Source organism: Trichosurus vulpecula, chromosome 4, assembly GCF_011100635.1.
Source record: "Trichosurus vulpecula isolate mTriVul1 chromosome 4, mTriVul1.pri, whole genome shotgun sequence".
Classification (NCBI taxonomy): domain Eukaryota; kingdom Metazoa; phylum Chordata; class Mammalia; order Diprotodontia; family Phalangeridae; genus Trichosurus; species Trichosurus vulpecula.
In genome coordinates, this window is record NC_050576.1 from 170,230,213 (window position 1) to 170,257,407 (window position 27,195).

Here is a 27,195-nt window from a genome sequence, read left to right on the forward strand (position 1 = left end):
AGGGGAGTCCCTGCCTTTGCTCTGCCATCTCGGCTCCGCCCCCCCCATTCCTGGGATGCTTGATCTTGCTTATCAGGACACCCTCTTCCCTGGGCAATTGTCACTGGTGTTCTACAGAAGCTCCCAACTTCAAAGAGAGGTTCCAGTTTGGTCATAGAGTCCTTGAGGGTTGGATGGAGCTGTGCCTTCACCAGTAGGGGCACTCTACCACCAGTAAGAGAAATCTATTATAATAGCATTAGTTCAGTTGCTGAGTTGTGTCTTGTGGACTGTTCCACTCCAATACTGCCTATGGCGTTTTCCTGGCAAAGATAATGGAGTGGTTTGCCATTTCCTTCTCCAGTGGATTAAAGCAAAAGTTAAGTGACTCACTCAGGGTCACACAGCTGGTAAGTGTCTAAGGTTATATTTGAACTCAGGTCTGACTCCAGGCCCAGCCCTATATCCTCTGAGCCACCTAGCTGCCTATATACTAGGGGGCATATAATATAATGCCCCTACAAGATATGACCTCCTTTCAAATACAGTTTAGTGAATCAGAGCTTATTTTACTTTAGTTACATTTGTTATTTTGGGCTTCTAGGGAACAAAAAGGAGAAATCTAAGTAGCCTGGAATGAACCAGGCTCCTGAAGGGACCCTGACATTTCTATAGGGGCATACCTGTAGACAGTTTCTTAGATTTTATAGCTAAAAGGAACCTTAGAGGCCATCTAATCCCAAAGGATGTTTGTTGAATTACTGAATTAAATGCTTGCCAGTTGACAATATTTTGAGGGAGAGGAGCCCATTTTCAAAATAATATCACTTAATATAACTTTGTTAAGAGTAGTACTATATAGATACAGATATAGACATAGATATAGATATGTATTATTGATATGAGAGAGTTTTCATCACCCTCATATGGACTAGTTTGAGTTTCAATTTCTAGGAATGACTCAGAGGGGCTCTTTTGGAGCCTTTCAGCAAGAAGGCCACAATGTTTCTACTTCTCTAGGGGTGCCTTTCAAATGTGCATAGACCAGAGGTGCTTAACCTGGGGTCTGTGAATTTGGGAAAAGATTACATTTTTATTTGAATGTGATTGGTTTGCTTTGTAGTCCTATATTTTATTTGATAGTTAAAACATGATTCTGAAAAAAGGTCCCTAGACTTGATCAGCTGTCAAAAGATCCACAACACAAAAAGTCTAAGAACTCCTGCTCTTGACAAAGGTCCATGCCCTGTAATCTCATTAAATAGTTTAATTAGAGCATTAATCCAGTGAGTTTAACCAATTTATCTTCACTTGGCAGTGAAAGAGACTAGCCCTAATTCATTGACTTCTGGAAGAGAAGGTGAAAGGGAGGAGTGCTTGCAGCAGGTCTGGGGGACCAGTGAGAACAACTAAGGAGAAGGATGCTCTACTCGCTCCTAAGGCCATTTATTGATTAATTGTTTCTAGTAATGGAGACGTCTTCATGAGATGGCTTCCTTCTCAAATCACAATTTGCCAACTGCTGCTTTAAATTGTTATTCATTGAGAAGTTTGGATGAATTTTATATCCTTTGTTAAAAGTATCTGTTGATGGGATCCCATCATGCCATCCTGCTTCTCAGAAACAAATGTGCCCTGTTTAATAATCAGATTGTGATGAGTTTTATTTCTTCTAACAACTGTGCTATTTGGTTACTTACAGCGTTCACAGTTTCCTGTGTTGCACATGGAGATGATTGTGCATTTACTCCTCCAGATTAATGATGCACTAAGATACTTGCACTCCAGAGGATTTGTGCACCGCTCCCTTAGTTCCTATGCTATCCACATCGTGTCAGCAGGTGAAGCAAGACTGACCAACTTGGAATACATGATAGAAAGGTACAGAAAACCAGTGTTGTTACTTTGAAAGGGGCCATGTTTCAAGTCATTTAGAATGGCTTTTTTTTTTCCTCTGAGGATTTAGTTTGTATACCGAACCATTTTCCATTATTAACAGGGTAATCAGTATGTTTATATAGAACTTAATAGTGCAGAGTCATCAAAAAGCCCTTTGCCACAAATACTAAGTACAGTCAATCCTCAACATTTGAGTATGATTTCAAGAATTCTCATGATTTTATTAGTAACCTCACTTTGGGGTTGGCAACTGCATACATTCTCGGCTCTGCCCAGTAGAGAAAAAAATGAAAGCTGCCATGCACAATTCTGTGTAATAGCTGGTATCCTACTAGGCCAGGGGTGGGGAAACTGTGGCCTTCTAGGTCCTCGGGTACAGCCTTTTGACTGAGTCCAAGTTTTACAGAACAAATCCTTTTATTAAGGGGATTTGTTCTGTGAAGTCTGGATTCAGTCAAAGGGCTGTACTTGAGGACCTAGAGGGCCACATATGACCTTTCCCACCCCTGTACTAGGCACTTCACTGGTCTTGTTGATCCTACTGTTGTAAAGAACTCAATGTATATTTGTTGCATATTTTCATTGTTTTCGTTTAAAACTGAAGTTCCATGTTGCAATTTTGCCCCCAAAGTGTAGTGAAAATCCTTAAGCTCTAAGCCAAAAGGAATTCAACTTAATGAGAAAAAAAAAGGTGTTAGATAAACTTTTGTGGAATGTGCAACCACTGTCAGCCTGTGAGTTTGAGGTTAACAAATCTATTATTCATTGTATCCACAAAAAGAAGGAAATTATTTGTAAAAGAATTCATGAATCTGTTCCAAAAAGTGCTAAAAGTAACTTCTCAAGTGCACAATGAGGGAATTGGAAAAAAAAATTGAAAAGCTTCTAGGTTTGTGGGTAAATGAGATGGTGGCCTGCTCAGCTGAGCATAAGGCACCCCAGGCAGGACTGTTCCATTTTCAAATAGTCTATCCCATTAACCAGTGAAATGTATCAGAACTTAGCTCAGTTTATAGCTTGATACTTCACGCGTGTATGTGTGGTGCAGGTGGTAGAGTGGCAAGTGTCTTTCCGAAATCTGTGAGGTAGCCATCTGTCTTCGGTGCCTCTACTTCTTCTCTCCTAAGCCCCTCCACTATACAGCTGGACTTCCAACACCACCACTTCACAGAAACTGCCCCCTCCAAACTTTATTGCCAAGTCTCATGACTTTTCCTCAGTCCTCATCCTTGACCCCTCGGTAGCCTCTTCTCTAGGTCTGTGACTGCTTTTTCCTGGTTCTCCTACCTGTCTGTTCCTTTTTAGGCTTCTTTGATAGGGATCTTCAACCAAGTTTCATCTTCTAATCCTAGGTGTCCTTCAAGGTTCTGTCCTGTGCTCTCTTTTCTACCTCTACTGTCTCCCTTCCTATCAGCACTCATGGATCCAGTGATCATCTATGAGATCTACTTGTTTATTCATCCCTAAAGTCTGCTGACCTCATCACTAGTTGTCTATGGGACGTCTCAAACTGGATCTTAGACATCTTAAATTCAACATATCTAAAATGGGACACATTCTCTCCTCCTCCTAATCTCCTCATTATTGTTAAGGACACCATCATCCTCCCATTCCCTCAGGCAGCTTACCAACGTATCCTCCTCCACTCCTCCTCTCCTCACCACCTCTCTGGTCCTCACCGTTCTCTCCTCTTAAACCCCTGGGGCAAGGACAGGTCCTCGCCATCAGTCTCTGGACTACTGTAGCTTTCTCATTGACCCCAGAGCCATCTTCCACTCAGTAATCTCCCCAAAGGACAGGTCATTAAATTCATTAAAAATTCCTGCCTCGCGTTATGGCCTCTAAGGTAAAATATCCAGCCCTCGGTTTGGCTTTTTGTACCTGGGCCCTTAGTACTGCCCCTGCACACCTCCTGGTGCTCTGCTCCATCTCCAGCCTCCAGGCATTTCCCGGCTACCAGTCACTCTCAGAATGCTTTCCAAGCCCTTCCCCATCTCTGGGCCTTTTCTTCCAGTCTTAGCTAAAGCTCCGCCTTCTTTCTGAGAACTGCTACCCAGGCTTCCTTCACCTCCCATGACCCTCGGGCTCGCCCTCGAGCCCCTCAGTTGTCCCAGCCAAGCCTAAAGTCAGGCCCGTTGGCTGGACTAGAGACTTAGCAGTGAGCCCCGAAGCCCCTGTCTCGGCCTTCCGGGGACGGACAGAGTGCCCACCCCGCATCATTCCATCATGCTAGATGTTATTTCACTTCCGCTCCATTCGGTTTTCAGCCCCTCGATTTGACAGGATCCGACCCTGGGTTGGGCCCCTCAACTCCAGCTCCTGGATCTCTTACTGAAAGACAAGCGTGGCCTTCATCAGCATTTCTGTTTGAGGCTCCTTCCAAACCACTAAAAAAATTTCTGGGAATTAGAAATACATATTTATTAATATACAATAAAATATAAGAAAAAATATATGTATATATGTGTGTGTATATGTGTGTATGTATATATAAAATATAGTTTTTTTCTGGGGGTGTTTTATTTTTGGAAATCCACCCCGGCATACCAATCTCAGTCACCGAGGGGCGGTTCTCTCCCAGCTAGGAGAAAGAGGGTGAGGTGGGGTAGGGGCTGGGCTTGGAACAGCTACGCGCTCCTGATTGGCTGTGGGGAGGCAGTATGCTAATTAGCACTCGTGAGACTTTCGGGGTCCTGGACAGCTTCCGGCCGGGGGAACGAGCTGTGCGGGGGCTCGTGCGTTAGCGTGCTTGTTCGGGACGATGCGCCGCGTGGGTTTGGGGCGGGAGTCTGGAGAGTATGGGAAAGTAGCCGTGAGCTAAGGGTGAGCGGGGTGGACTGGGGCTTGGGCGTCGGGAGCGTGTTGGTTAAGACTATACTTTCAGGGATCATTTCTATAGTATGTTACTAGAGAATTGTGGCTGAAAGTGTAGCACGGAGGTAACCACGAGGAGGAGCTGTGGTGTTCTCTTCTGAGCGTGAAGCTGGTTTGTAACGCTGCTTGTGGGCAGTTGTTACTTACCGTTGATGATCGTTCTTCCCTACTTCTGGGTGGGGTGAGAGGAAGAGAACGCAGGCTGAGTGGGCTTCCTTTGTAATTTTTTTGTTTGAAAAAAAAGAGACAGTTTTCTTTCATTTGTTATAATCCTTTAGTTTTTTATGTGTAAGTGTGGTTTGTTGTGTTATTTTGGGGTTTTTAGGTGTATGGTGATTTGCTTTTTGTGTTTTGAGATTACATGTTTCTTAGTGGGAACATGTCAGTTTTTTATAGATTTGGGGCTGGGGGGTTAGTACTGTTTCTTATCATGGTCATGGTTTTTTTTGCTTCTAAATTTTGCTTTCCAATTGGTTCCCATTTTTTCAACCAAACATTTTGCTTTTTTGCTAGTACTATAAGTGTTAAATGTTCACAAATTATTACAAAGGATTTTACTGCATTTTATTGTTCTTTTAAGTGGTGTTTCTCATTCTCACTCTTCTTTCTTGTTTGTATTAGGAGTATAGAGAATTGCTGTTGAATTTTGTGGCTGTATTTAGTGTTCTGCCATTTGTTGTTTAGTCGGTTCATTTGCATCTGTCTTTGGTGACCCCATTTTGGGTTTTTCTTGGTAAAGATACCTTGATGGTTTGCTGTTTCCTTCCACAACTCATCATTTTACAGTTGAGAAAGTGAGGCAAACTGGGTTAAATGACTTGGCTAGAGTCACACAGCTACTAAGTGTTTGAGGCTGATAGTGTAGCACGGAGGTAACCAGGAGGAGGAGCTGTGGCATTCTCCTCTGAGCAAGAAGTCGGTTTGGAGCACTGCTTGTGAGCAGTTGTCACTTTCATTGATGTTCCGTCTTCCCTACTCTCTGGTTGGGTGAGTGGAAGAGAATGAAGCCTGAGTGCCTCCCTTATGTCTTTGTTGTGTTTGGGAAAAAGGAATTGTAGAGTGCCATTAGTGTTTCTTTTTAATGTGTTGTGGGTGGTGTTAGAAGTGTACATCTAGCAGGGACTGTTTTAGGTGTGGTATTTGGAGAAATTAAGTGATTCCCTACTCAGTGAATTTAAATTCTTGTATAGGTGTGAATTTAAAGTTAACAGATGAATATACACATGAAGGAAGTAGCTAAATTCCAGGTATGTAGATGTTTAAGCTACATTTTAAAGGAGGGAAAAGAGGGATTCTGAGGAGTTCTGGGAGTAAGGAAGGTATATATTCCAAGTGTGGTAGCTAGAGTCTGGCTAATGCTCAAATTCAGTCTAGCCCACTTGTCAATACAAGTGTCATAGTAGTGCAGATTCTTAAAATCTAGCCCACCCTGACTGGTGTTCTAATAAACCTTGTCTTTGGCTAAAAGAAGGCTTGGGTTGAATTCATTTAAGGCAAGACTTGTGTCAGTTGCCCTTGAATTTTGGGGTCCCAACACCCGTATACCTCAACAGTAACATTTTCAGGAATCTTGAGCAAGGGAAAGGTCACAATATGATAACATACAGTTTGGGATTAATATTCTCTTCATCTTAAAGAACAAAAATCACTTCGTCTTCTAGAAACATTCAATTCCTTCATTAACTATTGCCAAAGTACTCCAGGTAGCCTGCAGTAATCAAAGGGACCATATGGTCAATACCCTAATCCCTTCAGAAGCAGGAATGAAAACATTGCCTTTAGATGGGCCACTTCTGGGAACTGGAAAAGCAAATTATCTTAACCAGACAAGAGATGTTTCTTATTCTAAGTTTGATTACTTAATCGATTTTTTGACAGGCTATTTGGGGGAGTTTTTGCTTTTGTTCTTTTACACAATTTCTAAGAGAAAGGAGTTAGGTCTAAAGCAAGGCAGAAAGATCTGGAAAGAACTGTAGACTGGAGAAATATTTATTTCTTAATACTTTCAGGTAAACTTTTTTTTAAAAAAAAGGTTTTTTAATGTGCTTTCACATCCAGCAGGGCTTTGTAGAAAAGGGGGGGGGGTTTGAACTGGATAAAGTGGATAAAACCTCTGCTATCCTGAAGCTTTGTGGTTCTGACTCCTGTAAGAATGTGTGTGTTTTGTGTGTGTGTGTGTGTGTGTGTGTGTGTGTGTGTGTGTGTGTAGAGAGGGAGAGAAGAGGGGAGAGAAAGAGAGAGAAATACTTGGGGGAGGCAGGGCAGTCATGGTGAATAATTACTTCAAACATGAAGTATGTCCTCTTTGCTTCTATGCTCTAGTCAGGACAGAGATGCCCACAAGGACCTGACTCGTGTTCCTATCCCAGCTTTACTGTATCGTTGGTCTTCTCCAGAGGTAATCTTGCAGAAGGCTGCTACAGTCAAATCAGACATCTACAGCTTTTGTATCATCATACAAGAAATCTTAACAGGTAAAAAAGGGGGAAATTAAGAGACTGCCAGATACAAATCATCCAGAGTGCTGCTTTTTCCTTCAGATTTGTTAAAAATGGAACCTAGAAAAAGTTCATGTAAGAAAAGGAAAATGATTTAATTTTAGAAAAACAAATGTTTGTCTCGTGAAGATGCAAGATCACCCGTAAAGTTTTATCTTTCCATGTGTGAATGAAGAAAATCCATCTACCTACCTACCAATGGTTATTTTTTATTTAAAAAAAAAAAGAATTAATTTGGATGCATCTTGTCTTTATACAGCAGATATTTCTTAACCAACACATCCAGATAATTCCACCAACTACCCCAAATACATTCTCGAAAAATATTTAAGCAAATGGGGCTGATACTATTACCTTCTACTTTTGTAATTTACCAGTAGTTAACAGGAAAGTAGGTTGTATGATTAGGGTAGCTATTTGTAGCTGAATTAACCCAAGTTTTATTGCCTTTTTCTCTTGTTTTTATTTACGTGGTTTCAGTTGTTATGTCTTTTTTTCTTTTGGTTCTATTTTCTACATACGCACACAAACGCGCACACACACTCTCACACACTCTTATCCCCACCTCTACCCTTTTTTTTTTGGCTCAGCAAGCATTTCTGTCTTTAACTGGTAATAATAGAACCACAACTAAGCTGGTAAGTAAATTAAACAATTGCTGACCCCAATTTCCCTATGAAGAATTATTTGACTCAGAAAAAATACTAAGAGTCAGAAATGAAAAATGAATGAAAATTTAACCAATAAGAAATCATATTTAACACCAGAATCAAATTGTAATTGTTCAAAATCTTAAATTCATCTTAATTCCTAAAATTCATTTTCTTGTTACATGGAAATATGCGTTCAGTTTTCTACAAGGCACAGGCTTGAATTAATAAGGCAGAAAGTTCTTGTCTGCATCATTTTGCACAAGTCCTCCCACATTTTTTCTGAATATTTTAATAGGTTCCTTTCTTTCCATTTATCCCTTATCCCTCTCCCAGGCATTTTATTCTCATGGTCATAGTTCATAGAATCATGGAGAGATAGAATGTTAGAGCTAGAGGGGACCTTCAAGATTTTGTACGCCCACCCTCTCATTCTAATTTTTATATTGTACATGATTTTTATTGTCATAGACAACAAATACTAGGAAATAAAGAAAACATAGAGTAAGTTTCCAAATAAAACTCTAAAATAGAAAGCTTTTTTACATTTTTGATTAAGGAAAAGAATAAGACATTTTAATAAAATAAAAACAAACAATATGTTTATCCCATGTCTAATTCTAAATCCATCCATGTACTTTAAGAGATCTGTTACCTTTGTTTTTATTTTTAATCAATATGTATACTTTTCCTATTCTACTGTTCTGGCTTTTCATTAGTTAATAGAAATCTTTGTATATTTCTTTGAATTCTTTATTTTCTTTTTTTAAAACACCAAAATAATTCCCTTGCATGAATATACCATGATTTATTCAACTACTCCCTTTGTTGTTGAACAAATAGGTCACTCACATATGGCAAATAAAACAGCTATGAGTATAAGGCCTTGAAGTGCAGGGACTCTGCCAGCATGGTCTCTGACACATAGAAGGATAGATGTTGCTGGAATTGAACACTTTTTGACAGATAGGTCTCTTTTTCCCTTTCTCGAAATCTTTAGAGTAGAACTTCAGTAATTAGATCACTGGATCAGAGCATAAGATCAATTTTGTGACTTTTATTATTTATTATGTGACTTACAGCTAAAGGTCTTTCTAAGAAGTTTCCACCAAACTACAGTTCCACAAACAATGTTTAAGAGTCTATCTATTTCCCCAGAGCACAACCAGTATTGAATTTTGTTTTATTTTATGTTTTTGCCAATTTAATAGTCAAAAGGCATTATCTTAAGGTGGTTTTGATTTGCATTTTTCTGAGTATTAGAGAATTTGAAGGGACTGATGTCTAAAGAGGTGATATGAGCAGCCTAAGGTTATACAACTTCATTTTATTCATTTGTCTGTGGTAAATTCCCTTATGCAATATTTTTCTTCCAGATACCCTACCCTGGAATGGTCTAGAAGGCTCAGTTATTAAGGAAGCTATAATTTTGGGGAATCATTTGGAGACAGATGCCAGACTTCCAAAAACCTACTATGATGTTGTTAAGACAGGCATACAGGTCAAACAAAAAGACCGGACTATGAACCTTCAAGATATTCGATATATTCTAAAGAATGACTTAAAGGTAACACACTCTGATATAGATGGAAATTTTTGAGATTTTGTTTGTTTCTTTAAATATCAATATTCATATTACCCTTATCTAAAATGCATTCTACTTAAAAATATTAACAGCATCCTATTTATGTTATATTTTAGAATTATGGACTCTCAGAGTAGGACACTTTGTAATACAAACCATACTTAAACAGGAATTTCCCCTAAAATACCCCTGCAAGTGGTTGTCATGCATTCCCTTGAAACTCTCCCATGATGAGGCTTGTCCCTCACATTTATGTGACAGCTGATAATGTTTTTGAAAGTCTCTCTGTGTTACAGGATTTAATTGAGACCCAGAGAACCCATCCAGTTGAAAACACAAATGTTCAGAAATATAAAAAGCATCATGACATAAATATTTACTTTGGCATGACATCAGAAAATAAGAGAGAGACCCTTGATTTGGAAGTCCGGGAGCTGAAGGAAACAGGTAAGGCATGAACTTACAGAGATTGAATGTGCCATGTACTAACAGGTGCTAGCTTCATGAGAATTAATCTCAGATTGTGAGCTCCTTAAAGATAGAAACTATCTTTTGCCTTTCTTTATATTCCCAGGGCTCAGCATAGTGCCTGGCAGAGGGTAGGCCCTTAATAAACATTTACTGACTGATGAATCATAATTTGGAAAATGATTTGTTCAGATGAAAGTTAAGATCCTAATGTCTCTATTAAACTTTCTGGACAAACACAATTAGTGCAAATAATGAATTCTGGGAAGGTGCATGTTTTTGAATTTGCATTATTCAGTTATAGTTGTGTAAAATATTCATCCTAGCCCAATGGAAATATGCAGTGTAGAGTGAACTGAACAGATTAAATGAGGCACTCAGGAGACATCCATTTTAGTCCCTGCCCTAATTTAGAAGAAGTTATTTGATTTCTCCTAGCCCTTTTCTTCCAATTTGTCTTATTTGGCTCTATCACTATTTTACCTATTGGGAGGTGGGTAACATCTTTAAATGATGATTAATCCTCTGGAATGCTGATCATTATTATGATCAGAGTTCCTAAGTATTTTGGAGTTATTTGTCTTACACTGTTGTTGTTACTGTATAAATTGTTCTCCTGGTTTTGTTCACTTTGCTCTCTGTATTAGTTTAAGCAAGTCTTCCCAGGTTTCTCCAAAACTTTCCCTATCATCATTTTGTACAGCACAGTAGTGTTCTATCACCTTTATACACCATAACTGGTTCAGCTATTTCCAGATTAATGGGCACCTTCCCAGTTTCTAATTCTTTGCCACTACAAAAAGAACTATACATATAAATATCTTTGTATGTCCTAAGTTAAACTTGCTTAGGACTAATCTCTCAACGTATCCTCCCTCTCATTCCCCCTTTGCTTTACCTTCCCTCCTGTGTCCCTATTGAGTGAAATGATTTCTGTACCCAAAGTGTGTTTATTCTTCCCTCCCTTGACAACAATTCAGATGAGAATCTGTCAGTCAGCAAACATTTACTAAGTGCCTACTGTGTGCCAGGCACTATGCTGATCAAGTGGGATAACAAAAAGGAGCTCACAGTCTAATGGGAGAAACAGCAAACAAATATAGACAAATAAACTATGAGCAGAAAAAATAGGGAATAATTAACAGAGGGAAGGCACTAGATTTAGGAAGGATTGGGAAAGGCTTCCTGTAGAAAATAGAATTTTAGTTGGAACTTGAAGGAAACTAGTAGGCAGAAATAAGGAGGGAGAACACTTTAGGCACGGGCGACAGCCAGAGACAGTACCCAGAGGCCAGTTTGATTAGATCCAAGTATGTGGTTGGGAGTAAGGTGTAAAAAGACTGGAAATGTAGGAGAGGGCTAGATTATGAAGGGACTTGGATGTCAAATGGAATTTTATGTTTGGTCTTAGAGGTGATCGGTGATAGGGAGCCACTAAAGTTTGCCAAGTAGGGATGGTGACATAGATCTGTGCTTTGGGAAGGTTGATTTGGTGGCTGAATGGAGGATAGACTGGAGTGGGGAGAGACTTGAGGTAGGCAGACCCACCAGCAGGCTAGTGTAATAATCCAGGCAGGTGATGAGAGTTTGCATCAAAGGGGTGGCTGTATCTGAGAGAAGAGGGGGGAAATACCAGAGGTATTGCACAGGTGAAATTGACAGGCCTTGGCAACAGATTGGATATGGGGAGGGGAAGAGTGAGGAATCCAGGATAACTAGTAGGTTGTCAGCTTGAAAGATTGGAAGGAGGATGTTATACTCTGCAGTAATAGGGGAGATGGGAAGAGGGGAGGGTTCAGGGGGAAAGATAATGAGTTTGATTTTAGACATGTTGAGTGTAAGATAGCTAAAGGACATGCAGTAGATGTCTGAAAGTCAGTCGGAGATGTGAGACTGAAGGTCATCAGAGAGTCACCTGCTCTTATCACCCTTCCCTTTTTGTATGGAATTCTACTTGCACATCCCAATTATGTGAGAAAATTTTCCCTAACATTCCTTTTCCTTTCCCTTTCTAGTATTTTCTCCTTCCCCTTCCTTTCTGTTCCTCTTTTAAGATCATCAGGACTTAACAGAACCACTCTTAAATCTTCTGTCTAATTATGGTCTCTGTGTGACCCCTGATGATGATAGAGTTCAGAGGGGACAGGTGCCATTTCCTCATGTTTGAATGTTAGTAGTTTATCCTTGTTTGGTCCCTTATCATTGTTTGTTCATGTTTACATTTTCATGTTTCTTTTGACTCCTCTGTTTGTACTTCTTAGTTTCTCCACAAGGATGCTTGAAAGTCTTCTATTTTAATAAAGATCCATTTTTCCCCTCTATAAGGGGATACTCACTTTCGATGAATAAGTTATTCTTGATTATAAGCTAATTCTTTTTAGTATAGGGTGTTCTAAATGCTTTCTTCCTTTATGGTGATGGCTACTAAATTATATGTGATCCTGAGTATCATTCCTTGGTACTTAAATTTTTTCTTTCTAACTGCATATACTAATTTTTTCTTTGACCTGGAAACTCTGAATTTGAACTATAATATTCTTGGGAGTTTTCATTTTAGGGTTGATTTTTTTTCAGGAGGCAACTCATATATACTTTCTATTTCCACTTTGCTCAGGTTCCAAGCAATATGGACAATTTTCTTTTAAGATTTCTTTAAATGTGATGTCTAGACTTTTTTTATGGCCTAAAGTTAGTTAAGTTTTTTCCCTCAATCTGTTTTTGCTGTGATATACCACATATTTTCTTCAGTTTTTTTTATTCTTTTAACTTTGTTCTAATATTTCTTGTCTCATGGAGTCATTGGCTTCTGTTTGATCCATTCTAATTTTCTGGGAGCTTGTTGCAAAGATTTTGTGCCAAGCTGATAATTTCCTTTCCAGTTCTTCCATAACTCTCACTTCTTTTTCCTCTTTTTTCCTCTATCACTCTGATTTTGTTTATAAAAATATTTAAAACTCTTTAAAATTTGTTTCATCTCTTTCAAGAATTCTAATTGAGTTTGCGCCCAACATGTTGTTCTTTGAGGCTTACTTGTAGATGTTTTGGAGTCATTCTCTTCTTTATCATCATAATAACTTTTTGTGGTGGATTCTTTTTTTTTTGCTCACTCTTCCAAAATGCTTCTTGATTTCTGACTGTATGTTATGGCCAGGCTTCTGGAGGCAATATCTGGGCTAGTTCTGCTGCTCTCTTGGGGTATCTAGTGTTACGTTATTCTAGGATCTCAGGGACAGTTCAGGTTAGGGACCTGCAAGCTGTCAAGGCTTGCAAAGTGGTCTTATCCAGGGCAAAGTCTTATTGCTGGCCTCCTGATCTGAGCTCTGCAGAGTCCTTCCTGGGCTTGGTTCTGTGGGCCTGTCCCATTTGGAGGTTTGGGAGGCTACTGCTGCATCCAGCCTCTCTTAGCCAGCTGGGAAGTTCTGCCTGTTCAGAGTAACAGAATTGTAGGCTTCCTTTTGGTCTGGGATTCTTGCTCTGGTTGTTCTGCTGCAGGCTTCAAATTTAGCTGGAAGCTGAAATTAAAATCTGCTCCATTCCTAGAGTCTGAGCCACACAGCTGCTGCTTGGCTCTGGATCCATGTGGGCTCACCATCTCTTTATACCCTGGAATACCCTTCCTCACTTCATCCTGTGTAGTGAGTGATAAAGCTGACACTAAGCCCCTATTCTTGCATCCACCCTATGCTAGTTTAGATCTCTTTGTGCTAGACCTGGGACCTCTTCTTGCAGTGATACACAGCCTATCCCTGCTCGGAAGTGCCACAGGTTCCCGGATAGACTGTCCCCTTGTCTGCAGGCTTCTCCATCTAAGCTGAAAAAATGACTTGCTGTGATTTTTTTTCCCTTGGATTTCCATATCTGTACTCAGTCTGGTTCATTTTCTAAGTGTTTGGAGGAGTTATTTGTGGGGGAGGTGGGGAGGGTGAAACTAGCTGTACTTCTTTCTGCCTCTCTGCCATCTTGGTTCTGCCACCTCTGTGGTCTTGTTTCCCAAAGCTGGGGGTGGGGACTTGGGTTCTGGCCACATCTGTGTAAGAGCAGCATTACCACAGTGCAGACTTACCAGTAACACCTTGCATTCAGGGAGTTTCCAGTGTAATTGAGAAGTCACGTTAGCACATGAGACAGATTAAAGAACCACTTGTCTGAGGACATACAGAGTAGGGGAAATTTAATCCAGTACCAGGAGCACATGAGTGCCAAGGAAAGGCAGGGTTAAAAAGAATAAACCAGTGTTGTGCAAGAGGCTGATCAGGGAAGGCTTCCCCAAGACAGCTGACCAGACTTTGAAGAGCTTGAGCGGCAAGGAATGTGAGCCGTTTCGATATTAACAGTCAGCCAGCCAATGAGCATTTATTAATTGCCTGCCCTGTCCCCAGCTTGGTGCTAGGCACTGGAGGTACAAACAAGACAAACAGCCCCGTCCTTCCGGGAAGATGAACAAAGCATATACAAAGTAAATAGAAAGTCATTTGGGAGGGGGCTGACGCCGCTGAGAGCAGGGTGGATCCAGAAAGGCTTCCTGCAGATGAGGATGCTTGAGCTAGGCTTGGCAGGAAGCAAGGGATTGGAAAAGGGAGAGGTGTGGAGGGAAGAGGCGCGAACATTTCTTACAGAACTCGAATGTTGGCAAAGCCCTTTACACACAGCAAGCTGTCGTTTCAGTGTGATGGCTATTATTGCTATTGTACTGATAAGGAAACTGAAGCTTCATTAGGTTAAATGACTTGCCTATAGTCAACATAGCTAGTAAGTGTCAGGTGGGATTTGAATGGTTTCTCCTCACCCAAATATGGCCATACGGTGCGTCATGCTGTGTCGCTTCACTATGGAATAGGAGCCTTTGATGCTTGCTGCTACTGCTGCCAGTCCTGGAAAATAGGCACAGGGATTCTTAAAAATCTCTCCTACTCATGCCCATGTTGTAGCATTGTGTATTTCTGTGTTTGCCAGGCAGAATTTTACATCTGAGAAGTAGAGTGAATAATGAAAGGCAGCTTCAATAATCAGAAAGGGCTGCTTGGCTGCCACTTGGGACTCAGTGTGGGGCTTGTTGCTAGTCTTCAGGAAGATCAAGGTGTTGATTCTTTCCCACAGGCTGTCAGCCCGATTCACCACAATGTCACTCAGCTTTACCTGAAAAAGCAGCGCTGGATTGTGAGGTTTTGCATCACAGTGTGACAGCTAAGGAAACTGGGGGTCAGGATACTACATCTGAATTGGCCAGGGCTTGTAGCCCAAGCTGTGTTGATGAGAGCCTCCGAAGTTTCGAAATAAATGAAATCTACTCTTGTTACTTGGATACATGTGACAATGATTTGGGAGAAATTACTACATCAGATATATTTTTAGGAAATGGAAAAAACCAAGGGGAGGAACCTAAGTCCATAATGGAAGAGTCACCTGAAATAAACAAAGCTTCACACTCAGATTATAGCGAGGACGATGCTATTTCTGAAACAGGCACAGAGTCATCCTCTGAGGACTGGGAGCCTCTCAATGATACTTTCAATTCATATGTACAAGAGGTGAGCAGGGAAACGAAGCCAGACATGAGCAGCAAGTCTAGAACAGAGCACTACATCAGTAAATGTGTTCTTAACTTGAAGATCTCTCAGACATTAATGCAGCAGGTGACTGAATCCCTGCAAAACGCAGAAGAGAAGATAGGCAAACTAGAGATGATGCGAAGGCAACAGGAGCAGCAGATGTCCTCCTCATGGGCTGCCCTAAAATTTTGTGCAAGGGGTCATGACCTATCAACTGTGTGGGCTGCCTGTGGGCCCCCAGCAAAGTGCTACGTCCCTCCCTCCACACAGGCACCAGGACAGCATCCTGGCTGTGTTGATCGTTTCCAGAACTTGGTGAAGACAGCTCAAGCAATGAGAGAATTCCAGGGCATGGGTCTTGGAGGCATTGGCCAAAGGCACAAGAGAAGAGGTGGTCACAGATGGAAACCTTTTGAGTCTGTCCCTGAAGAAAGTATTGGAGACCAGGCAGAAAAGAACCACCAGGTAAAGTGGGAAAATGGGAGAGCAAGGAGAGGATAGCAAGCGGCACCCTGACCTGGATGCTACTCTGGGCAGACTAGACTGAGAGGCAGGGCTGATGTGGGAGCCCTCTTGGGGTCTGGGTGTGAGGATAGCTTTATTGTTCACTGGCATTTACTTAAATTTAATGTGTGCCAGGCACTAAGCCAACCGCTTTTAAATGGCTCGCCTTTGACCTTCACAACGACCTCGAAAGGTCAGTGCTGTTACTATCTCCATTTATAGTTGGAGACACTAAGGCAGACAGGAGAAGGGACTTTCCCAGGGTCACACAGCTAGTCAGTGTTTAAGGCCACATTTGAACTCGATAGATCTTCTTGACTTCAGGCCCAGCTCTCTAGCCACCACAAAGAGAGATGTTTTGTTAATGAAGTCCTCTTTAAGAGACTGCCTTTCCATAAGAATTTGTCCCCCAGCTGAGCACACTGATGCTCACAGAAAAGGACAGAGGCTCTCCCCCAACCCCAGACTCAGGCAACTCCACTTCCTCATTGCTTGCGGCTTCTGGTTAATTACCCAAGTGGTAGGCAGCCCGGGAAAGGATGGAAGAGTTGAACATTCTTCTGGTGCAGATCACCATTCCTGTTAACTTTTCTTTTTTTAAATTTTGTAATCTGTTTTTATTTTTAGTTTACAACATTGAGTTCCACAAGTTTTTGGGTTCCAAATTTTCCCTCCCTCCTACTCCTCCCCCCAGCCCCCCAAGAAGGCATGTACTCCAATGTTAGGTTCTACATATACCTTCACATTGAACTTATTTTCGTAATAGTCCAGTTGTAATGAAGAATTATAACCAATGGAACGAATCATGAGAAAGGAGAAATGAAATTTTTAAAAAAAGGAAAAAGAGAGAGAGCAAAAAGTTTGCCTCCATCTGCATTCAGACTCCATAATCCTTTCTCTGGTGTGCATAGCTTCTTCCATCATGAGTCTTGTAGAGTCCTGTTTCCTTTTCATCCCTTCATTGTCACTGTGTAGCCTCCCTTTGAAGCTGCCTCCTCCAGTTCTGTGCTCTTGTCCCTAAGAACCCCCAGGCCTTTCCTTCTTCCATTCTGCCGTTGCCCCCTTAGAACTTTTTGGACTCAGTGTACAAAAGATGGGGTGAGGACAAACATTTATTAAGTGCCTACCATGTGTCAGGCACTGTGCTAAGTGCTTTACAAATATTTACTCATTTGGTCCTCACAGCGGCTCTTCAAGGTTGGTGCGAGGTGCTCTTAGTATCTTCATTTTACAGGAGGAAACTGAGGCAGACTAGCCCTGCTAGTGAGTGTCTGAGGTCATATTTAAACTCAGGTCTTCCTGACTCCAAGCATTCTATCTACTACACCCAGCTGCTTCTCCCAGTTCATGCACGGGCACCTTGAGATCAAGGACTGTAACACTTTTTTGTTTGTGTCCCCAGTATTTATTTTAGTGCTCGACACAAATGACAACCTAAAATTCCAATGAGAGAAAGAGGCCACAAACAATCCTTTGTCCATTTTCTGAAAGGCATCAGCACATCTCCCAGGGAAATCCTCTTTCTCATATCAGCAGTTCAAAGTTTACCTACTTCTCCTAGGCACCTCTCTGGATTATATCAAGTCCACAAGCTTTCATATAGACCATAAAACAATTCAGAATTCAGAGGCAAAATTTTTCCAGGCTTCCATTCAAGAAAGAAATATGTGAGCCTCAGGACATGGGCTTTGTGCCTTTTGGCCACTCATCCAGAGGCCTTTGTGTCTTTTTTTTTAAGGGGTTTAGAAAGTGACCTACAAATAAATGAGATTATTGTATCTGAAACATGAAAAGGAAGATTTATTTCAAGCAGGTATGACCTCTCATCCAATTTAGGATGACTTTTAAAATGGAGGTGATAGTAATAACTCTTACTCTACAGTGAATAAATAGTCAAAGGATATGAACAGAAAAAAGGAAAAATAAATTACTTATTATCACTTTAAAAAGTGCTCATTCTCATACTGACATGGCCATTGTGAGAATTTGTTTTGCTTGATTATGCTTTTTTTAAGAGTTGTTTTTTCTTCTGGTGGCAGGGGATGGGAGGGAGAAAAATTAATGCTTGATAAATGGAAAAAATTCTAATTAAAAAAAGAAAAAGTGCTCGAGCTCTCTAATAATCAAAGAAAGGTACAAAATAAAATGACTTTGAGGCACCACCCGTCACCTGTCAAAGATGGTAAAAATTACAAGCTACAGAACTCAGTGTTGTAGAATGTGGAGAAACCACTATAATTATTCCTTGCTAGTGGCATGGTAAACTTTGAGAATCTTTTTGGAGAACATTGTAGCAGTATCCATAAAGGCTACAAAAATAATCATTCTCCTAAAAATCTCATTGTTAGGAATATATCCTGGCATGTTAATCAAAAACTAAACATTTTCTCTTCAGAGATCTTCATAGCGGCATCATGTGTAATTGCAAAAATCTGGTAGCATTCTAAATGTCTAGCAGCAGGGAAAAGATTAGGTAAATTGTGCTATATTAGGCCATATAACATAAAGCAGTTAAGATGGACAATTATAAGGAATACAAAGACATTTGGGAAGAGCTTTATGAAATTATTGAAAGTGAAAAAAGAAGCTACCCCAAAAGGAATGAGAACAAATGGATAAAGAATCCTACTAGAGAGAACTAAAACATGCTATGATACCTTATACTTTGAAATTAATTCATTTAAGTGTAAATTGCTACAAAAGCAAGTATAGGTATTGGTATTGATGTTTGACATTCCTGATAAAATATTTAACTTTTTAAAATTGAAGGTAGTAAGTAAGCATGTGGTGCATGCTTGTCATCTCATCTGTCAGGGAGGCTGAGGCTGAGAAATCTTGTGAGCTCAATTTTGTGTTGCAGTGGGTCCTGCCAAACTCAGTCTGAATTAAATTTGGCATCAGTATGGTGAGCCATGGAAGGGGCTAAGAGGAATGAAAAAAGCCCAGGTAGGAAATGGAGCCGGTTAAAGTTCTTGTGCTGACCATAGTGGGATGGACCTTTTCAGGAGCCCTGTACTTAAAAAAAAAAAAATGAATAATGATAGTCACAAGAAGCAAGTTATGCCTAAGAAGAATGTAAAATTGTATTATCTTTCCCCCCCCCAGCTGTCAGCCTTTTGTGGAGTCAATAGACAGTGCACAAATGTTAAGTTACAGTACCCACAAGGAGATGACGAGAATTTGGAAGTTATTGACAGAAACCGTGATACAGTCAGGTGGGTTATTTTTATGACACTGAGGCTATTCAGTGATTTTTAAAAGCCTAGAAGGCCAATGGCTTGGGACTGATGGGAGAGTTAAGTCCATTCCCAAAAGCTTTTAAGTGTCTATTTACTTAGCATAGCCAAAATTATCCATCTGATGAAAAACTTCTAGGCAATGCCAGAGATTAAAAGTTTGATCCTAGCAGCCTAAGAATAATGAGTATTTTGTGAAAAGCAAAGTATCTGCCTTCACAAAAAATAATTTAACTGGGTTTCCCCCACCATTTCCCCTTTATGAAAAGGAAAGCCAGCTAATCAGTTAAGTCTAATTTCAGAAACCACAGGGAAGCCTGAGTTGAGGGTTTCAAAGCCACCACTGTTACCTTGTGGTCTCTGATTATTAGCCAAAGAAATTAAATGGGCATAAAATGATTTCATAGGAGAAAATATGGCAACTAAAGTCACGATTATAGAGAATTTTTTTAAAATTAAAAAAATCTAATAATATTTCCTTATTATTATGTTATTTCAGTCATTTCTGACTCTTTGTGACTGCATTTTGGGTATTCTTGGCAAAGATACTGGAATGATTTGCCATTTCCTTCTCCAGCTTGTTTTACAGATGAGAAACTGAGGCAAACAGGGCTAGGTGACTTGTATAGCATCACACAGCTAGTGAGTGTCTGAGGCTGGATTTGAACTCACCAAAATGAGTACAAGCCCTAGCCACTGTACCATGTAGCTGTCCCCATAATCTTTCCTACTGGGTTTTAAATAAGAAAGAGGGGGAAAGTGAGTATCTTTTGAGATTGTACCAATTCCAATTTTTCTTCCTTACAAATCCAGAGATGGTATTCTTTTAATCTATAACTACAATGTTAGCTCTGCTTCATCTCTTTTGATCTTAGCAGTAATGAAAATAAGGTTTTTGTTTTCAAATAAAAATTTTGAACAGTATGAATTCAATATGAATGAAAGATTCAGGAATTTTAGATTCATATGTTTCCCCTTGTTTGGGAAAAAGACTGTTAAATTGAATTGTCACATGAGAAGCTAAAGCAGTCTGAAAGAGCGCAGTGTTCAGAAAATTGGCACTTAGCTTGATGGTAGAATTCAATGATGTATCAAAGATCACATATCTAGTTAATAATAGAATAAGCATTATCACTCAGTGCTCAAAGATTTTGTACCCTTTTCAGTATACCATGCTACCATTTTTGACTGCCTGGGTCACTTGGGCCCATCACAGCAGCAGCTCTGGAGATAACTTGGTTTGTACTGAATGTGGCCTGGTTTCCTGAATACAAGAACCCAGCTGTAGTCCAAAGTGCACCCGCCCCCCTCACCGCCTTCAAGAAGGCTGCAGGAACCTAATGGGTAAAGTGTTGGGGATTTGGGTGCCCCCTGGTGGTTGGAAATCATGAATACAACTTCCAGTGATATGATCAGTGACCAAGCATAGGTTGGTCCAGGGGTGACAGTTTCTCAAGTTGCACTGATAGCCTTTATATTTGGCAAAGAGATGTGTTTTTATTTTTAAAAATGATACTACAATAACTCTAAACCCCTTTAGGATGAGCATGGAATCAGTATCATCTGAATGCTATAATTCAAAGACGAGAAATGATGACAGAGAAGCACGATTAAAATGGACAAGTGAGTATAAAGTCATAGCTTTGATTTATACAGAATTTAATTCAATCTATTTTTTCATACCTATTTAGGATATATGATTCCATGGAATGTATTAAAATAGTTATGACCATAGCAGCGTCCTTTACTCTGAATGACCAAAAGCTATTTTCTTATAGCACATGTCACCTTAAGAAGATCATCTTTTTGACTAACAGGCAAAGAAATGGAGAAAGTGGTGTCTTTTCTATATTATGTTTATCGTTCATGTAAAATGTTACATAATGTAATTCATAGGACAAGAGTCATCATAAAGTATGCAATATATAATATTTTTGTTATTCTCTATGTATGTATGTGTATGTTCAACCCTTCATACATAAGTGTGTTGTCATGACAACACTGCCTAATAGATAACTAGGCTTAAATTAGGAAAAACTTGGGTTCAAATACAGTTCTCTGAATCTAAATCATGGGCAGGTTGTCATCTGCATCGATTCTGGGTATTCCCACACCAGGAGTTTCCCATGCTGACAAAATCACAGGTTTTTTAGATATTTTCATATGTATAAAAAAGATAATATATAGTATGCTCTTTGGTATCCTCTGGCCCTAATTCTTTTATATCAGTGTAAAAAAGTGTTGTCTTTTTGACAACACTTGTTTGTAGAACTTAGAAATAGGCATATTTAGAAAAGATATTGTAGTATTAATGTGATCAAAGATCTTCCCCACCCATTCAATAGGCCTCAGGTGGGGCTGGGTAGGAAAGCTTGATTATATCTTGGTTTGCAAGTAGGCCTAAAGCCTCTACTTATCAGGCACTAAGACAATTTGGGCGTGAAGCCCTCAGGGCCCTAAGGGGAGTTGCTAAGACCAGAGCCAATGGTATGTGCACTAAGTTCTAGTCAATCATGAATTCAACCAATCAGATGCCCGGCTAGGACTGTATATAAGGAGAGCCCAGAGTGTGAGAGAACTAGAATTGAAGAGGGACAGAACTGAAGGGAAGCAGAATTGAGGATTCACCAAGAAGACATAGAGGCAGCAGACATCAAGAGGGTGCTGAAGAGCAGACATTGAGAGAGCCAGTGTTGACAGAGCTGCAGAAGAGAGTGTAGAGGGGAGAAGAGTTAGGATTTGTGAGTGACTATTTACAGGAAGGCAACAGAGTCCCCTCAAAATGAACACATCACATTTGCAAAATACTTAATATGACATCTCATCACCAGAGCAGCCACACGGCTCACTCGTCGGCCCCTAGATCTTGGTATCCATTACATAGGTCAATGGGAAACTGGTGCTAATAATACCGTAACAATATAACAGTACAAGAAGGATAATACAAAATAAGTACACTGAACAATGTCATCATTTCTGCTCCCCCTCCATCAAATGGGGCTCAAAATCTTGGGGTAAGGGGCAAAGGTCACATCTTCCATAGCTTCTTCCTGTTGAAATTGGACATAGAGCTGTCGTTGCTCCTAGAGGTCAAGAGTCCTATTTGAGAGGTTAGTTCTTTAGCAATCTGGCACCTAGAACTGGATTGATGCCAGGGCCAGGGGTGACATAGCACAGTCATGGACAGTGGGTGATGTCCAGCTTAAGCAGTCAGTCCTCCACAAGCATAGCGTATTTAATCCTGGAGGAGACAGAGCTAGCAAAAAGGTTAAACAAAACAAAGGCCAAAAAGAGTGGGCTAATATAGACTATTATCCTTCAAATAAGGTCATCTCCGTTTTGATTGAGACTCCAACTATGCAATGTCAATTTAACCTCATCAAAAAAGAACACAATGCGGAAACTAAGCGAGGAGGGATCCCATCCCAAATAGAGACTAAGATTGTTCTCCCAGCCTTTCCCCAGTTACACAAGGGAACACAACGGGAAAACTAAGTCAGGAGGATCCCATCCTAAACAGAGACTAAGATTGTCCTCACTGCTTTTTTCCCCCAGAAGCTAACTTCTGCTTGTTAATCATGCAAGATCACATTCCCTCTGAGTGGCTTTGTGGCATTGATCTCATCTGAGTCTCTCTGAAGGTGTGACAAACTGGGTACAAAGGTTCAGGATCTGTAGTAGCTGTAGGGGCAGTTCTTACTTCTCTATTCCATCTGTTATCAAGCGCCTTATCTCGGTACACTCTATACAATTCATTGCCTGGGAATACCATCTATCATTTCAAAATCTACCCCTGCTCTCAATAGAGCAGTGAACATTTTTCTCATCACTTTATTCTGATGCCAAATTTGCTGGCTATTCACTCTTCTCTCTTGAGGAGATCTTTCTCTTCCCCAGTCTTCGAAGTCATTTAACTGTGAAATCTTGTCTATCACCCCTGAAAGTGAATGCCCTACTTCTCCGAGTAACACAGTCAAAATCAGTTGTTTATAAGCAGAAGGAGCTGTCTTAACTATTAAATTTCTGTGAGAGACTCCCAAGGGAGTGTCATAGTATGTATCCATGCTCCATATCATAATAGCAGTCTTCACTACCACCTCCTTTACCTTGCTGATACAGTCTCTAAGTGAATACCAAAGTTTACCCCCAGTGGGCCACATAGAATCAACAGGATATTTTTTATCACATCCCTCAGATGCTAAAGCTAACAGACTAACCGTACTAACCGCCATTTCCTTGTAGATGATCATCCGTAAAAGCTTGCTGAATGAAAGGATTCTGGCTGATACCTATGAATTTCATACAATCCACATTGTTAACAGATACTCCTGCAGCCCCTTCATCACTCATTCTCACTATGCAAGACATTAACAATTCTCCCATTCTCTGGGTGAACCTACCCAAGATATCTGTGATTTCTTGCTTTGAAAAATCTTCTAAAACTTCCCTCATACCTGCATTACCATTTTGGGTTTCCCTCCTCCTTTAAAGTATGGGACACACTTCTGTCTGAGAATTTAACAATCTCTCATTCTCTTTGTGAGGGACATCATGCACCATAGTAGCATTTCGTGCCTCAGCTCCTAACATTGTTTCATTTTCTCCTGACTATCTTCCCCTGCCACCGTGGCAAGGACAAAACTGGCAGTTAGACTTGACCTGGGCTGAGATGCACTTTTAACCTCTTTGGCCTCCTGTTTCTCCTAGCCACACTAATGGCAAAATTCTCATTCGAGTCAGTAGATTCCTGAGCAATAACATGTTCTCCTGCCACCTGAGATTCCCCATCCTGCTGTGGCATAGAAGTATTCCCATTTCTTTCTCTTGATGATCTATTCAGTCTTTCATGTATCAGCTGGTAGGCTGATAACAATATCCTGCCTTGCCTAGAGAGTGCTGTCAATGATCCTTTCCCTGTCTTAATTTCAATCTCTCACAAACATTTTTCCAAATTCCTAGGGTCTCCCCTCTATTGTGCTTTTACCCAGATTTCACAGACTATAGATCCTTTAGCCTATTCTTTTGCTAGGGAGAAATAAGATAAATCCTCCCACCCTGGGATATCCATCTCTTCCTCTGAAGTCCTTCAGCTTCTAAATAGAGATTTTATATCCTGCAATCCCATCCTACTTGTCGCCAAATGTATCAGTAAGGCAAGATTCGTGATCATCAAGGATGAAAATGAACTTGTTTGAATGGTTCAGAATCACAAAGTATGAAAAACTCTCTAAGTAGAAAGCAGAGGAAGTATAACATTTATTTAGACACCAGAGAATCCAATCCCAGGTCCAGTAATTTCAATTCAATATAGCAGTAATTATATTCCAAAACCAGCAAGCCCACCTCAGTATAGCAACAAGGAAATTATAACATAGTAGTATAGTGAGGAACCAAGTCATCCTGTAACCTTTCCCCCTGCTAGGGCCTTCCTATGAACAGTCACTCACAGATCCTAACTCTTCTCCCCTCTACACTCTCTTCCGCAGCTCTGTCAACACTGGCTCTCTCAATGTCTGCTCTTCAGCACCCTCTTGATGTCTGCTGCCTCTATGTCTTCTTGGTGAATCCTCAATTCTGCTTCCCTTCAGTTCTGTCCCTCTTCAATTCTAGTTCTCTCACACTCTGGGCTCTCCTTATATACAGTCCTAGCCGGGCATCTGATTGGTTGAATTCATGATTGACTAGAACTTAGTGCACATACCATTGGCTCTGGTCTTAGCAACTCCCCTTAGGGCCCTGAGGGCTTCACGCCCAAATTGTCTTAGTGCCTGATAAGTAGAGGCTTTAGGCCTACTTGCAAACCAAGATATAATCAAGCTTTCCCACCTAGCCCCACCTGAGGCCCACTGAATGGGTGGGGAAGATCTTTGATTAGGTTAATACTACAGACATACATGTGCATGGATTTGTAGGTATAGGCCTATATGTGTATATGTATCATGTCACTTGTATTATATCCCTTCCCAATTTAAGCTCTATAGTTAACTAGTTCAGCTTTACACTGTTGTCTACTTTCAAAGCCCTGGTTCTTTCATCTTATCATCTCTTGTGCCTTGCCATTGTCTCTTCCCCTCTGAATCCCTTACCCTTACCATCTTCCTACTCGTATGTTACTGAAAAGTGTAGAAAAGTCATCCAGTCATACTGGAAACAATTAGGAACAGTACAGATCTATCTTGTCTAGTATTATTTGAACCCTCACTGTAGCAAGGCAAGCTTTTATTGTTTTCCTCTCATAAATGTTTCCAAACTTCTTCTCTCCTCAGTCTGTAAAGAGGAATAGGTCTGGAGTCAGAAAATTTGAGTTCCACTATGACCTCTGATACTGATACCTAAGTGACCTTGGAACAGTCATTTAACTTCTTTGGGTCTGTTTCTTCATCTGTTAGGAAAAAAAATGGGTGTGGGAGAATCCAACTAGAATCCATTGGAGTTCTCTTCCAGCCTAAAATCTATGACCCTTTTATTCTGCATCCCTCTTTCCCAACAGTTTCTCACATCATACTTTACTGAGAAACTAAAAGCCATTCTTGTGAGTTCCCTCTATATCTGAAAACTCCTTGACATCCTCCCTCAGTCACTCCTCCTTTACTCCAGTTTCTGATGAAGATGTTGCCTTTCTCCTCACCAAGGTGAGAAAGTTATACTTCAGTTTGCACTCAGTGAACTCTCTCTCTCCAGTTCTCTCTGGAGGTGGATAACATTTTCTCATCTTGAGTCCTTTAGATTGCCTTGAATCATTTTATTCACCAAAGTAGCCAGGTCTTTCACAGTTGATCATCATTACAACATGGCTGTCGCTGTGTGCAATGATCCCTTGGTTCTTCTCACTTCACTTTGCATTGCTTCATATAGGTCTTGCCACATTTTTTTGAAACCACTCCCCATGTTTTTTCTTATAGCATAATATGACACCACAATTATGTGCCATAATTTGTTCAGCCTTTGGGGCTGAACAAGGCCAATTGATGAGCATCCCCATTGATTTCCAATTCTTTGCCACCACAAAAAGAGCCGCTATAAATATTTTTGTGTATGTAGGTCCTTTTCATTTTTCTTTGTTTTCTTTGGGATACAGACCTAATAATAGGATTGCTGGGTTAAAGGGTATGCACTTTTTTGTATCCCTTTGAGGATAGTTCCAAATTGTTCTTCAGAATAGTTGGATCAGTTCACAGCTCCTGCAACAGTTCATTGGTATACCTATTTTTCCCTCATCCCCTCTAGCACTTGTCATTTCTGATTGGTGTGAAGTAGTACCTCAGAGTTGTTTTAATGTTCATTTCTCTAATCAGCAGTGATGAGGGCATATTTTTATATGACTATATTTAGCTTTGATTCCTTTTGAAAACTGGCTTTTTGTATGCTTTGATCATTTATTAATTGGGGGATGGTTCTTATTTTTATAAATTTGACTCACTTTTATATTCAGTATATATTTGAGAATTGAGGTCTTTATCAGAGAAGCTTGCTGTAAAGAATGTTAATATTACTTCAGAAATTGTCTCTGGTACTCTTTAGCAAAATGACATTTACCTGATTATCTCTTTTAATTAGGTCTGTTTTTGCTTTTGCTTTGTCTGAGATCATCGTTGCTATCCCTGCCTTTTTTACTTTAGCTGAAGCATATTAAATTCTACTCTGGGCCTTTATTTTAACTCTTGTGTCTTTCTGTTTCAAGAATGTCTCTTTTGGGGCAGCTAGGTGGCGCAGTGAGTAGAGTGCTGGCCCTGGAGTCAGTAGGACCTGAGTTCAAATTGGGCATCAGACGCTTGGCACACTTACTAGCTGTTCGACCTTGGGCAAGTCGCTTAACCCCAATTGCCCTGCCCTCCCCCAGGTACAAAAAAAAAAAAGAATGTCTCTTTTAAATGGCATATTGTTGGATTCTGGTTTGTAATCCCATTCTTCTGTCCTCTTCTGGTTTTATGGGTGAGCTTATCCTACTCACAT

The 27,195-nt window shown here is 40.4% G+C and overlaps 1 protein-coding gene, 1 non-coding gene and 1 pseudogene across 2 annotated transcripts in view; all 3 read left to right on the forward strand.

The window, feature by feature from the left end:
• The window catches only part of TEX14 (testis expressed 14, intercellular bridge forming factor), a 140,732-nt gene that overhangs the window by 50,009 nt on the left and 63,528 nt on the right, over positions 1–27,195 (forward strand). Inside the window, exons 9-15 of the mRNA XM_036755595.1 lie at positions 1,682–1,860; positions 7,075–7,226; positions 9,277–9,467; positions 9,782–9,932; positions 15,051–15,967; positions 19,112–19,221; positions 20,783–20,865. Of these exons, the coding sequence (XP_036611490.1) occupies positions 1,682–1,860; positions 7,075–7,226; positions 9,277–9,467; positions 9,782–9,932; positions 15,051–15,967; positions 19,112–19,221; positions 20,783–20,865 (1,783 nt within the window). The remainder of the gene's footprint in view (positions 1–1,681; positions 1,861–7,074; positions 7,227–9,276; positions 9,468–9,781; positions 9,933–15,050; positions 15,968–19,111; positions 19,222–20,782; positions 20,866–27,195) is intronic.
• Positions 4,747–4,963, forward strand: LOC118849375. Its single transcript, XR_005010418.1, has one exon. It is a non-coding gene; the product is annotated as a small nucleolar RNA U3 (small nucleolar RNA).
• LOC118849382 lies at positions 5,630–5,767 on the forward strand (annotated as a pseudogene).